Here is a 14,972-nt window from a genome sequence, read left to right as displayed (position 1 = left end):
TCCATCACTCAAACACAACTAGAATATTTTACCTTTTTTACTCAATATTACATCAAGATGATTCTTCCATACTATTATCTAATTTTTAAAAAGTAACATTTTAAGAAGGAAATCCTGTCATATACAATAACATGAATGAAACTTGGAGATATTATGATATGTGAAAATGCTAGTCACAAAAAAGACAAATACTTCATGATTCCACAGACATGAGATATCTAAAGTAGTCAAACTCTTAGAAACGGAAAGTCTAGGGACTTCCCTGTGGTCCAGTGGCTAAGACTCCATGTTCCCAATGCAGGGGGCCCGGGTTCGATCCCTGGTCAAGGAACTAGATCCCACATGCCACAACTAAGTGTTCGCGTACTGCATCTAAAGATCCCGCGTGCCGCAACGAAGATCCCACATGCCACAACGAAGACCTAGCACAGTCAAATAAATAAATAAATTAAATAAATAAGTATTTAAAAAACCCAGAAGGTCTGTTGTTGAAGATACATAGAGAGTTTGAGTAAAATTGCTTCATAAAATATAAAAACAGTGATATTTTTGAATTAACATGTTGTTATAAATGTGATTTTAAATATATCTGTGGACCTAATAAAGTTTATACAGTATTTGCATATTTATTGTGCTAACCAAATCTCAACCCAGGTTAGAGCTTTTCCTCCAGTCTTATTGCAACACAATTTTAAACAATTGCTTTTGATATAAATGGGTAGGGGATAAACTTAGTGGTAATTGCTTCAATACTTACTGCCTCCGTCAAATAGGAGAGGGCTCTACTAGGAGTAGGGAGGGACACTCAATGCCTCCATGGAGAGAAAATGAAACTGAAGGGTGTGAAACAGTTAGTGTAGCTGGAGCCTCTTACCCTCCCCACCCCAACCCTGCCCTGAGGATAAAATGGGGAAATTAATGGCTTGACAGCCACTGAACTCCCCCCATCACTTCAAATTATAGAAAATTACAGTTGGAAGGGACCTTATTGATTACATGGTTTAGCCACCTGTTGATTCTTAGACTCTGATAGTCCAGCCAAAAGATGATTCAGTCTTTTTTGATACTTCCAGTACCAAGAAAGAGACTTATAACCCAAAAGAAATACATATCCCAATTTTTACACAACAGCCTCTGGAATGTTTGGAGAAAATAATTTTTCTAAAGTAGGTAGCTTTAAGATTTTTTATTTGTAAAGATAATATAATTGGCAAGTGCCAATGAATTTTTGTTATTATTTTATTCTATCCAAAGTAGAGAAATATTTTCTAAATTGTATTTGTGTTTTGGTTTTGAAACATGATTTATGTCCAAATTTGTATATGTGGTATTCAAGTCGAACTTGAAGTATCTCCTTATCTCCTTGTTTTTATATTTTTTACTATAAGTAGTTTTAAAAAATCATATGTGTCTCATATTTGGTGACCTGGAGCTAGATGAAATGTAGGCGCTTTATAAACCATCTTAACTACTGGTATCATCTTGCTTTCTTGAAGCATGAAATAGTTCAGTTTATTGACTGATTGTATGTCACTGGGGAGAAATGAATTTTCACTGTGTTTTATTATACCTATCAGTGAGTTCAGCATTAAAATAAATAATGCTTTAATGAGAAAAGAGATGGCCTGATGATTTCACTGTGGGAATGGGAGAAAGAACCCTGGGCTATGATCCCATCAGAACACCTGACCGACTTTGAGGACCAAGATAGGCACTTCACTTCCCTGTGCCCGAATTTCCTCAGAAGCAAAACAGATTAAGAAAATTGACTTTTACCAAAGTAGAGTGAGAAACAGTATTTGCCTCATGCTTTGAGACTTAGATAAATGTTGCTTTTTAAAAAAAAATCCCACAGTATTTACATATTTATTGAGACTTCTCTGTATTGGGCACAAGGATGCAAAGAGACTATGGACTGTCTGAAGGCACTGTGCTAGCCTTGTGCAGGTGGCCCCTTTGTGTGGCAAGGAAGCAGTGTCTTCAGGCTGCCTCTATCACCATAGTTCTTTGGAGGAGGAGAAGCCAGGTGTATCAGGGCGGACACCTGCTGGCAGGCTATTAAGATGAATTCACAGGATGGTACTTGAAGGCTAAGCTGAGGATCTTCCTGCAAAGAGGTTTTATTTCCTTTGCATTCATAAATGCTACTGAGGTTACTTTCTAATTATTACCTCCTTTCAAGCTCATAAGCCTTTCTCTTAGATGAAACAGACTAGATTATAACTTACTTTGCCTCATTCATGTTTGTAGTAACAAGATATATTTGTTTTGTTTGTTTTTGTCTTTTGAAGAGGAGGGAGGTGTTTGGTGGCTGTCTATTATTCTCCTTCTCCTATCAGTCCAAGAAGCATGTAGGGGAACAGCAAAGGTGGAGACATCACTGCTGCTAATCCACATACCCTGTCCTCTAGGCAGGGATCCAGGGCTCAAGGGACAAGATATTAGCCTAGCAGTTTAATACATTCACGTCACGTTCCATGTGACATTTTACAGATAGGAGGCAAGATCAAACTTCTGTAAAAAGTTAGGTCCATATGGTGGGTCATGGAGGATGTGTCTAAAATTTTAGCACCAGAGATTGATTCTTTTAGGAGAAGGTATCATTGCGTGATATAGAATCAGAAGTGTGTACACTGTTGATTAAAATAATGATAATCGGGCTTCCCTGGTGGCACAGTGGTTGAGAATCTGCCTGCTAATGCAGGGGACACGGGTTCGAGCCCTGGTCTGGGAGGATCCCACATGCCGCGGAGCAACTAGGCCCGTGAGCCACAACTACTGAGCCTGCACGTCTGGAGCCTGTGCTCCGCAATAAGAGAGGCCGCGATAGTGAGAGGCCTGTGCACTGCGATGAAGAGTGCCCCCCGCTTGCCCCAACTAGAGAAAGCCCTCGCACAGAAACGAAGACCCAACACGCAAAAATAAATAAATTAATAAACTCCTACCCCCAACATCAAAAAAAAAATAATGATAATCATAATAATTCAAGGCTCACAAAGAACCTTTATGTCATATCTCATGTAAGGTTCACAACAATGTGCATGTGTGTGTGTTTGTGTGTGTGTGTATAAAGTTTGCTAGAGCTGCTGTAACAAAGTACCACAAACAGTGGCTTAAACAACAGAAGTTTATTGTCTCACAGTTCTGGAGGTTAGAAGTACAGAATTAAGTTGTTGGCAGGGTTGGTTCCTTCCGTTGGCTATGAGAGAAGGATCTGTTCCAGGCCTTTTTCCTTGGCTTGTAGATGGCTTGTCTTCATGTTCACATGACGTTTTCCCAGTGTGCATGTCTCTTGTCCAAATTTCTCCTTTTTATAATGACGTCAGTCATATTTGATTAGGGCCCACCCTAATGACCTCATTTTAACTTGATTACCTCAGGGAGTACCCTCTCTCCAAATAAGTCACATTCCGAGGTACTAGGGGTTAGGACTCCAACATAAGAATTTGGGGAAGATACAACTCAACCCATAACTCTACATATCTATCTATCTATCTATCTATCTATATACAATATACTATAAAGAATGGTTCAATATCTGATATATTTCTATTAAATCTTAAAGACATTTTAATATGTGGATTTAAATAATCATTGAGCCATCATTGCATAACATTTCTAGAAAGTAGTGTTTTTGTCCTGTCTTACTCATGGCCTCATAAAGTTAACTAGTTTGTCCAGAAATAATAGAAACACCAGAAATAATAGAAACGCCTCTTATCCTCCCTCTACCCACTCATTTCCAGATTGCCAGGAGTGGTATTCTACCCTACTCTTCTTGTTTCTCTTTTATGGTAGAGGAACGTACCAGGTTTTTTTAAAATGCCTTTTATTTTTTATTTATTTTTTTAAACTTAACTTATTTATTTTTACTTTTTGGCCATGCTGCACAGCTTGTAAGATCTTAGTTCCCTGACCAGGAATTGGACCCAGGCCCTCGGCAGTGAGAGCACAGAGTCCTAACCACTGGACCGCCAGGGAATTTCCTAAAATGCCTTTTAGAAAACCAGTGGAATCCAAATAAAGCATAAATAACAATGTGTCAGTATTGGTTCATTAGTTGTGACAATGAACCAAGTGTAGTTGTCCCATGGTAAGGAAAGGGTAAACAATAGAGGAAACTGGGGCAGGGCGGGGTGGGGTGGGGTATATGGGAACTCTCTACTATCTTTTCAAGTTTTCTGTAAATCTAAAACTATTCAAAAATAAATTTATTTGAAGAATATAAAACTTTTTATACTAGAAAGTAGTATATAGTATGTATTATACAGTACATTAATGCTGTATTTAGAAATATCATATAATTGTATTGTTTTTATGCCATTGCTTGTACGTCTTTTAGTACAAAAGAACAGATTAGTTGTGGCCTCTAGAGGACAGTGTTGAGTCATAGAAAGATTTTCACAATCTGCCCAAGTTGAAGATGGACTTACACATTTTTTCTTCTTCCTTTTTTTAACCCCAAGGTCCCTGTTTGTTCATTATCCCTCTTTTAAAAAAAAAAAAAAAGCTAAGGAAAATGTATGCCTCATCTGCTATCCTGATTTATTGGAGATTTGCTTTAACTTATTATTTTTGTGGAGTTTTCGGTCTACACAGATCTATCAGGCCAGAATGACCTGCAACATTTTCACCCATGTTCAGAGCACCAAGGGCTTGTGGAAGTTGTGCAGGAGTGTGGCGATGAGGGGGGAAGCATTATGAGGGACATAGTATGTGTTTGTGAATTCTCATGTGATGGAGAGAGTGCTATAGAGTTGAACTCCCTTTAGAAAAACTAAAAACAGTTTGTAGATTAATGAAGATGCTCAAAATTAAAGAAGAGCTTTGATCTTTCAAGGTCAAGACTGTTTGCTCTGCAGTGGTTTGTTGGGGGTAAAGAAAGGGAAACAAACCATTGCTCTAGCTTCTGGAACAGATTTCTGGATTAATTAGAATAGAAACTCAACATTTTAATTTAAAAATTATCCCTCCAGAGGCAGTCTCATGAGACTGACATTTTATTTTTAAGAGGCTTGTGGGGTTGGGAGTTACAGAGTGCTACTCAAGCACATTGGAGCCATATGAACCTTAATTTGCAAAAAGCTTGCCTTGGATCTAGAGGCAGCTGAAAATAATTGTTCATGTATTGGTGGGCTCAGAAGTTCTGAAACACGTCATTCTGTCATTAGATGGATGACATTTTTTGCTGATAGTGGAGTCCAAGGGCTTCACTCATACTAGGTAAGAATCTAGTATAAACATTCAAAAATAGTTGTCATTTGATGACAGTGTGTTCCGCTTAGCAGCACCTATAGATATCTTATCTTTTGCTCAAAGAATAAATCTTTAAAAATCTCCACTGTTGAACTGGGATGTGTGAGCCTTTTAATAGAATTTTTGAAAGGGAGTGGAAAATTTACAGCCCCTTATAAATAACGTGACATGAAAGTTAAAATCAATAGTGTATTGGTAACCACACCATCAAAGTTGAACCTTGTGGGCATGAGTCTTCCTCATTCTCATCTAATGGTGCTGGGTACCAAAAATTCTTTCTTAGGTGTTGTCTTCTCTTAATTAGTGGTGATATAACAATGTTCCACAGGCCATCTGGTTATTTAATAAATATTACAAGGATTTGATAGATATTTTAGTCCTTGAGATTGAGATTGGTCCCCTAACCTGGTCTCTAACCCAGTGTTCCTTATCTCAGGGAAGAACATTACTCCATCCCGTTTGTGCAAGTCAGAATCCTGGGAGTTGTCCTTGACTCCTCTTTTTTTCTTATCCTTGCACATAATAGATGCTGTGCCAGGTTTTATTGGTTTTACTTCTTAAATATTTCTTGAAAGCACCCACTTCTCTCTCCATGGCCACCACTCTAATCCAAGCCCTTGTCATATCTGCTTAGACTACAGCAGAAGCTGCCTCACCTACAACCAATGTGAGCTTTCAGACACACATCTATGAGACCTTCAGTGATTTAGGGTAGCAGTGTCTTAGGATAATAACCAAAGTCACTTTCAAGGATGGTAACGCCCTGCACGTTCTGGTCCCTGTTTCTCTCTCCAGCCTCATCTGAAAACAGTCTCCTCCTTTCTCCCTGTGCTCAAGCTTCCTGGCCTCCAGTGCATCCCGCAGGGTCTTGTAATTTCGTCTCCCTGGGACTGTCTTCCCTGCTGTCTTTGTCTGATTGTCTTCTACCCTCCTTTATAAATCACTTCAAGTGTGATTTCTTCATGAATGCCTTTCCTGATGATTTGGCCCAGAAAAGTTTTCTTTATTCTATGCTCCTTTACTTCATTGTACTTAACATAAACTTACAATTAGACACTCAGCTTTGTTGTTTGTTGATGGATATATGTCTCTACTACCAGCATATAAATTCTGTCAGTGGAGACCATGCCCAAGTATGCTCACTATCAAATCCCCAGCACTTGACACAGTGCTTGGAAAAAAGTAGTTGTTCAATACATTTGTTGAATGAATAAGTGGCTTTTGGTTTTTTGTGGGGTTTTTTTTGCGGTATGCGGGCCTCTCACTGCTGTGGCCTCTCCCGTTGCGGAGCACAGGCTCCGGACGCGCAGGCTCAGCGGCCATGGCTCACGGGCCCAGCCGCTCCGTGGCATGTGGGATCTTCCCGGACCGGGGCATGAACCCGCGTCCCCTGCATCAGCAGGCGGACTCTCAACCACTGCGCCACCAGGGAAGCCCTAAGTGGCTATTTTTTATTGAATGTTTAGGTGGAAGAAGAAGAACCCACTGGATACATTCGATTTGAAAAATTTCTTCCAGTGATGACTGAAGTACTACTGGAAAGAAGGTAAGAAAATAAGTGCAATTGTTAAGGTAAGGTAATGATTGGACTTGCATTAATTTCAAAACACTTGGCTTTTTCACTTTATATGTTATACTCAATCGATATTTATCATAGGATAACTTCCTTCTAATTTTTCTCTATACTTCTGAACTGCTGGTTGGTATGTGCTCCGAAGTATCAACCACTTCAGTATTAATCTAATAAGGAAAGTGTAATTAAAGGGCAAATAAGCTGCAAAAAGCATAAATCAACAACATTCTTATTATCTTCTGTTTTGAATTATCAATGATAAATAAGAATTAACTCTAATTATTTTTCTAGAGAAAGTGTAGCATTAGCTTACCATGGTTGGTTTACTGTAGAAATTTTGTTCCCAAATAAACAAAAATAACCAAAGTCACTTTCATGGATGGTAACGCCCTGCACGTTCTGGTCCCTGTTTCTCTCTCCAGCATCATCTGAAAACATTCTCCTCCTTTCTCCCTATGCTCCAGCCTCCTGGCCTCCAATGCATCCCACAGGGTCTTAGTGCGTGTAATTTCATCTACCTGGGAGGAGATAATAATGTGAACAAGTTTTGTTCGGATTATTTTCCACAATAATGAAAAAGCTAATAGATAACATCAAACATGCCAGTGATTTTTAACTAAGTATTCCTTGTGGCTGTGGAGTACTTTCAACTTTATTATCTAGATACCCAAAAATATTTCAGTGAGGGAAGTATTATTAAATATCCTAGTATGTTAGCAGCTTTTTTTTTTAATGTGATCATTTGTTATGTAGAGACTGAGCTAAATACTGTGGCATTTACTCCTTTTATTGCATAATTAGATACAGACCAATTCCAGAAGATATCCTTCATCGAGCTTTTGAGGTGTGTAAATTCCAGATTTTATATATATATTTATATTTACATGAAAAATTCATCATGCAGAATTTATTCACCAAACAAAAAATATAATATCTATCTTTTCTTTTCCCTTAGGTGTTAGATCCAGCTAAACGTGGGTTTCTTTCTAAGGAAGAATTGATCAAGTATATGACTGAAGTAGGTGAGAGTGATTTATTACTTACCTTATAATTAACTTATTTAAGTGATTAATAATTTAAAAACAATTAGGCAAAAATTCTAGGGGATACTTTAAAATCAGTCATTCCAGTTAAAAGGAGTTATTTACTCTTCTTATTATTTTGGTTTTGGTGTGGTTTCCGTTTTGTAGGGCGTAAGAGAACAAAGAGTAAGTTAAGGGGAGATGGATTATTGCCTTATAGGATTTTGTAAAGTATAATGATACTTCTATAAATTGAAGTCATTCCATTCACTTAGAGTATTTCCAGAATAAAGGGTATGCCACCAGGAAAACATGAACTATCAATCACTATAAATCAATGCTTGTTACTAGATTGAAGATTTGAGTTGGAGTCTATAAAAATTCCTTTTATAAAAACTTTTCAGTTGGTGAAGTTAGGGATAATACAGCCTCAAATAAATATGAATTCACATAAAATTTTTCAGTTTTTTATGCTAATGGTACCATATATATTTGCTTTGCACTTGAACTGTACACACATGCAGGCACACACACATATACATACATATATATGCACACCTATATATGCCAACATATTTCCTTTAGGAATTCTCTCTGCTTAAGCTGATGTGTAAATTTGTTTTCCCTGAATGTCAGTAGCCTAATGGACATTCTTTTGAAGCCATTCTCATATTGGTCACTTCCCCTCTTCCTATATAAAGTTAGAGCTCCGTCTCTGTTCAGTTCACTAGTTCATAGATGAGTCCTGAATGATTCAGAGTTGCTAATCACTTGAGACAATCAGAAGTGCAGGGAATTTTGAGTCGGGAAGATTAAGACTGCATCTCCACGTGCCACTGATTGGACCATTTTTGACCTGATCCACCATTAGGTGAGAATACAGGGGGTGAGAGTAAGGGTGGCATGATCGTTGTAACTGCCATCCAAAAACTCATGACCTTGTTAAAATTATCTTAGGGGCTAACTTTGATGGAAGTGTTATATTTCAAAGCACCAACCTAGGAATTACTTTAAGGGAAGTAAATCCTAGGTTATGTTAGGCAATATGGATTTCGTCAAAACAGCCAAAACAGTTCAATGTCATTAGTATGACATGCCCACTGTGTAGGTGAGGGATACTAAGCACAGCGAGAGGTAATGATACTAAAATCGGCTCCCTTTCTCAAGGAAATTATAGTCTTATTGGAGGAAATAAAACCAACGTATAAAACAGTTCAAAATATAAGACAGTAGAAAAATGTGAGTATCAGAAGATCAATGTGGGCTGGACCAGCCTGGAAAGCTTGGTCTGGGAAGACTTAAAGAGAAAATAGGTTTGTTGAGATGGTAGAATTACCTGGGGGGGTTATTGAGAGCAGGGGTAAAATCTTCTGCATTGTAGCACCTCCCACGCATAGTAAGTCTCAGCAAATATTGGTTGAATTAACGAATGAGTGAGGAGATGAATGTAGAATGGGTGAAGGGGCTGATGATGGGGAGACATAGATTGATAGAAAGTATGAACAAAAACTGGGAGGTGGGAATGAGCACGATATTTCGGGAGCCTGTGAGAAGACAGGGCCCAGAGGGTCTTGTTGGCAAACGGTAGGAAATGAATCTAGGCCGATTGACTGGGATTAGATTGCAGAGGCCGGGGCTCAGGAGAATTCATCCTACGGGCAATGGAGAAGCATTGTAGGGTTCTGAACAGGTGAATCACACAATGCAAGAGAGATTGTGGGAAGGTTAATCTGGTGTTGGTAGGTTTGTGAGATGAGCGAGAAAGAGGAGAGACTGGGGAGACCAGTTAGGAGGCTAGTTCAGCATTTTGAAGGGCTGTATCTGGCAGTGGCAATGGGAATGGAAAGAAGGGATTGATACAATAGGACTGTCTACAGAAGGCTCCACAGGTCATGATGAGTGACAGAGTGCCGGGGACAAAGATGGGAGCTGAGTCAAAAGTAACAAGGCTTTGGCCTGGACGACGGGTATTACGGTAATGCTACTGACTGAAATAGAGCAATCAGAAACAGACTGCAGTGGATACAGAGACAGTGCAGCTTTTCACAGTGTCCACAGAATATTAATCACTTTGAGAATATGCATTCTAAATGCCCAGGATATCGTATGGTGAACATAATAAATCACATAGAATCAAGTTCCTGCAAGATAGAAGTCCTCATGTGTCCAGGTATGTGTATTGTGTCAGACAGCGTTTAGCAGCAGGGAAGATCTTGAAAAAAACTTTTTGAACAAACACATATTGCTGCCTATGTGCCAGGCAATGTTCTAAGTGCTATTCAAATAATAACACTTAATTCTCATAACAAGCCTATGAGATAGGTAGTATTATTATCATCTGCGTTTTACAGACAGGAAAACTGAGACACAGAGAGGTTAAGTGACTTGCCTGGGATCTTAAAGCTAATGAGACAGTAGAGCATTTGAACCCAGGCAGTCTGGCTCCCAAGCTTGTGCTTTTAATCCTTAAGCTATTTTCCTCCCATCCTTAATCAAATACTACGTATCTCTTTCCTTGCCTGCGGAAGCAGTGACCACCTTCCGTATTTTTTTTTTTTTTTTTTTTTTGCGGTACACAGGCCTCTCACTGTTGTGGCCTCTCCCGTTGCGGAGCACAGGCTCCGGATGCGCAGCCTCAGCAGCCATGGCTCATGGGCCCAGCCGCTCCGCAGCATGTGGGATCTTCCCGGACCGGGGCACGAACCCGTGTCCCCTGCATCAGCAGGCGGACTTTCAACCACTGCGCCACCAGGGAAGCCCACCTTCCGTATTTCACTGTGAGCAAAACCTTGTTCCAAGCAGTCAAGTGTGGTTCCTGGACCTTGAGTTGGACTGCTGGCATGCAGATCCAGTTCCACCACCCACTGGCTGGGGCTGCCTGCCTGTTTTCTTTGTGTGCTGGTGTCCTCAGCTGTAAGTGGGGATAATAGTTCTTACGTCTCATGAGGTGGTTGGGAGATTAACTTAGTTAATATCTGTGAAACACTAAGATCAGTGCCTGGCACACGGTAGTTCTCGATAAATGTTTATTGTCAGTATTCTCATAAGGACTTATATGCCCAGCAAAGTTCGTTGGCAGTGGATTTAGTATTTAACAATCAGGTTGTAAGAAAGATTCAGAGATTGTCTTTTGGGGCTTCCCTGGTGGCGCGGTGGTTAAGAATCTGCCTGCCAATGCAGGGGACACGGGTTTGAGCCCTGGTCCGGGAAGATCCCACATGCCGCAGAGCAACTAAGCCTGTGTGCCACAACTACTGAGCCTGCAGTCTAGAGCCCGCGAGCCACAACTACTGAGCCTATGAGCCACAACTGCTGAAGCCTGGGTGCCTAGAGCCCGTGCTCTGCAACAAGAGAAGCCACCGCAATGAGAAGCCCACGCGCCGCCACAAAGAGTAGCCCCCACTCTCAGCAACAAGAGGAAACCCGTGTGCAGCAGCGAAGACCCAATGCAGCTAAAAAATTAAATAAATGAATAAATAAAATTAAAAAAAAGAGAAATTGTCTTTTTAGGCATTCTTTCTTTCCTTAGGACGTAAACATGATTTCAGAAGAACTCAAGCACGTTCCCACTGTTTGGTGATACTATCATCATTGTCATAAAAATCCCCACTTGAATAATTTCTGTATTATTAACTGAATTCCACCTTAGAAAGCGTTGTTTGTAGTGGCAGGTGACAAACTCAGAAATTTACCTGCTTGGATTAAGACTCTTTAGGGGTGAGCTGGCGATTCGGATGTTTCTGTATTTTTGTTTAATATCAGCACAAAGTTCTATCTTAAATAGATGACAGTGTTTCCAGTGTTCTTCCTGAATTTGCTTTTCATCTTGGTGAAACCAATATCCAAGATGGCCTTCAGCTATTACCCGAATCCAGCTAAAGCCCACAGATTTTCTATCCAGCTTGTGGTTTCATTTGACAGCAGCACTGGGCCGAACTATAGCAAAGAGGACTGTTTTGAACTGGCTGATGAATGCATCTGTCACTGGGTGCAGCTGGATCACCAAATTGACCTACCCTGGTTAGAGAATATTCATAGACATTGTCATAGCTTAAACCTCTGTTATCTCTTCTTCAGCATTTCTGCATAGCAACCAGTTAATCCTTTCTTCATACCCTTACTAAATATAATGATTAGACTCCCTGTAAAACTATGACTTCAGGTTAATCCTTTGGCGATTTTAGTGGTTTTAATTTAAGTAAATAAACAACCTTATTTATGATGTTTTCATGTCCTCCTGCTGTTTTGGCTGAAACGATTGATTCTATAGGTTGCTTGAGATACGATACCTGCAAGGTAAAATAACTCCAGAATTTGCCAGGGGTCCCACAGCATGCTCTTTGAACCTCTGGACTGTCACGATGTGCTGGCCTTATGGCCCCAGGGAGAGTAACTAGAGACACAATGGGGGATGGTGGGGCTCCACGGCAGTTAAGTGGGCTAGTGGAAAGAGAAAAAAAAAATCAGAGGATTGTAAATGATGAGTTTCCCTTCTTGTTCTTCCCAGGTGAGCGTTTTTCTCAGGAGGAAATGGAAGAAATGTTGTCTGCTGCAATTGATCCAGAATCGAATTCAATTCATTACAAGGACTATATAACAATGATGGTGGTAGATGAAAATTAAACACTCTACAGACTTCATTTCTAATTGAAAGATCATTTTAAGAATTGCTTGTCCTTGTTAATTTCACATTTTATTTTATAATTCCTACATATTGCTAATTAATGCCTTGTGACAACTATTTCAAGATATTTTGTTTTTTAAAGGTGATCATAACAGTGTAAAACACAAATTTATTTAGTATGTCTAGCCCTATGGAATGACAAACTGCTAATTATTTTAAAACTATTCTTAAAATATTTAACATAATCCATGGATTGTTACTAATTTTCTACAATTAAATCCAGGTTACTTTCAAATTAATTAAGCTGACAAAATGAAGAATGATTAGAATGACCCAAAGTTTTGCATGTAAAGATCTTGGGTTGGGGCAGAATGACCATAAATTGAAAATGAGTAGTAATGTGATGACAGCTTCTTTTTAAAACAGCGAACACTTCAGCAATCAGAATGTGGAAGGAAAGTCATTGAAGCAGATATTAATAATTAATTTCTTATGAGTGCCAATTATAAATCTCATTTGAGATGATAGTAACTTAGCATAAAAATTTAAATTTGCTGATCTTGCATGTTACCTGCCATTTATGGAATAGCTAAAGGAGTTGAGATAATTGAACCTTGAGCAAAGAAGACTGATTGGAAATTGGTAATGTAAGGAAGTGGCAATTCTCTTGTGGTCTTTAGAATTCTTAACCTATTCAGAATACCTGTCATGAGAATATTGTCCTGAATACTGAGTAAGAAAATTGAGAAATGTTATGGGGTGCAGGAGGTACAGCTGTTGAAAGAGCGGGATAAAGTTATCTGAGCACAAAGAATCACAATGGAAAAGCAAAGGGGAAAGTAAGATAAAGGAAAATGAATAATCTTCCATAACCTGTATCATTCTTTCATACACACACACACACACACACACACACACACACACACACACAGTGATCTCTATTTAAAGATGCTTCACCACTACATGTGTCTATATATACATATAAACATTTAATGCTGCTTGTGATTCTTCCTCCTAGGCATGCAGGGGGCTGCTACTTAAGAGACTCTATCATTATCCATTCATTCATTCATGAAACATTTACTGAGAATTATTAGATAATGTACTAGGAGCTGGAGTTGCACGGTGAATCAGTCCCTAACTACTCGAGATCACAGTTTAGTGAGGGAGACCTGCAAGTCAATCAGCAACCACATTTCAGACAGGGCAGATGCAGGGCCTCTAGTTGCTTTCTGAGTGAAGAGGACGGTGGTAGGTTACAGAGCTTGAGGAGAATGGTAAAATTTGGAAATATCTCTTGTGGGAAATGGGAGAAAGAGTTGAGAAAGAGCCCATGTAAAAATTTCAAGAAATCCTGGAGGATTTTGTTCAGTAACTCGGGCCCACGAGCAAAAATGATGGATTGTTGTATTGATTCAGGGTTAAGGTTTGTCATCTGAGTGAGATGGAGGCAACCAAAGGTCAAGGGAGTAGAGGAATTCACAAGAAAGCAGTTGTAACAATGCTCTCTGGAGTCTGAGTAGTAGAGATACATACAGGTAGGAGTGGGCTCTCAGACCGAGAGACGGAGGCAGGGCCTCATGGCCTCCAAAGGGGCAAACAGCTGTGCAGGGGGAGCGAGAGATGATGGGCTTTCCTGCCATTCCTGAGTAATTACATGCTTTGCTTGAAATTTGACTTCACTGTGTTTTTAGAGTGTTCCTTCATTCTCCTGTGTTATTATTATAATTAATAATAATAGCTAACATCTGGGGACTGCTCACTATGTGCCGGGCACTGATCTGAGTGCTTTTTATATATTAGCTGATTTAATCCTCCCAGCCACCCAGCGATATGGGTCACAGCTATAAGGGGTTGTATTCATCAGTTTGTGCTAGGTTATGCTGTGATACCAAACAACTCAAGAGCTCAGGGCTTACTACAGTAAGAGTTCTTTTTTGTTCACGTTTTGTGTCACCTGGCGTCGGCTGGGCCTCTGCTTCATGTGTCGTCTTCGTGCAGCTCATCTACTTCCTAAGCAGGGTGACCGTGTGTCTTGGGTTACCCGGGTGGTCGCAGCCTACGTTTGTTGTCCCAGTGTAGTTAACAGATCTCCCTCTTGGAAGTGTCCTGGTTTAAATGATTAATATGTGGTCATCCCATTTGAAAAATAGTGAATAAAAATGATGCTGAGGAATCATCATTTACAGAAGGTTTTATGAAAAGTAACCACAGAAGTGTGGTAATGGGAGGCATTTCTTCCTGCACTGGTGTCCCGAGATTATGCCGGGGTGAGAGCCAAGTGTAGACCTGATGTGCCACTCACTCCGCCGTGCTTGTTTAGAATCACCACCCAGAGATGAACACGAGCCACATGCCCTTAGGCCAGGGCAGAGAAGTATGAGGCAGGGGGTGTGGTGACCCCCAGAGCTTTAGCAGACAGGTGGCTTATGATAGGCGACACACTGCAGCCGGAAAGGAGGGTGCCAGAGACATGAACACCCTTGAAGGTGGAAGT

General features: G+C 39.9%; 1 protein-coding gene across 2 annotated transcripts in view; it reads left to right on the top strand.

Moving 5' to 3' along the window:
* DRC8 (dynein regulatory complex subunit 8) overlaps window positions 1–14,640 on the top strand; it is a 140,949-nt gene extending 126,309 nt beyond the window's left edge. The window contains exons 4-7 of one of the 2 annotated variants that reach the window (XM_082673403.1): window positions 6,723–6,802; window positions 7,631–7,673; window positions 7,785–7,847; window positions 12,359–14,640. In XM_082673403.1, the coding sequence (XP_082529529.1) occupies window positions 6,723–6,802; window positions 7,631–7,673; window positions 7,785–7,847; window positions 12,359–12,448 (276 nt within the window). In that variant the 3' untranslated portion in view covers window positions 12,449–14,640. Of the gene's footprint in view, window positions 1–6,722; window positions 6,803–7,630; window positions 7,674–7,784; window positions 7,852–12,358 lie in introns of both variants that reach the window. The other variant, XM_082673402.1, reaches the window with a different exon arrangement.
* Window positions 14,641–14,972: the final 332 nt, after the last annotated feature.

Source organism: Grampus griseus, assembly GCF_964374135.1.
Source record: "Grampus griseus genome assembly, chromosome: 1".
NCBI classification, from domain to species: Eukaryota; Metazoa; Chordata; class Mammalia; order Artiodactyla; family Delphinidae; genus Grampus; species Grampus griseus.
The sequence above is the reverse complement of the archived record's forward strand: the minus strand, read 5'-3'. Positions and strand labels throughout refer to the sequence as shown.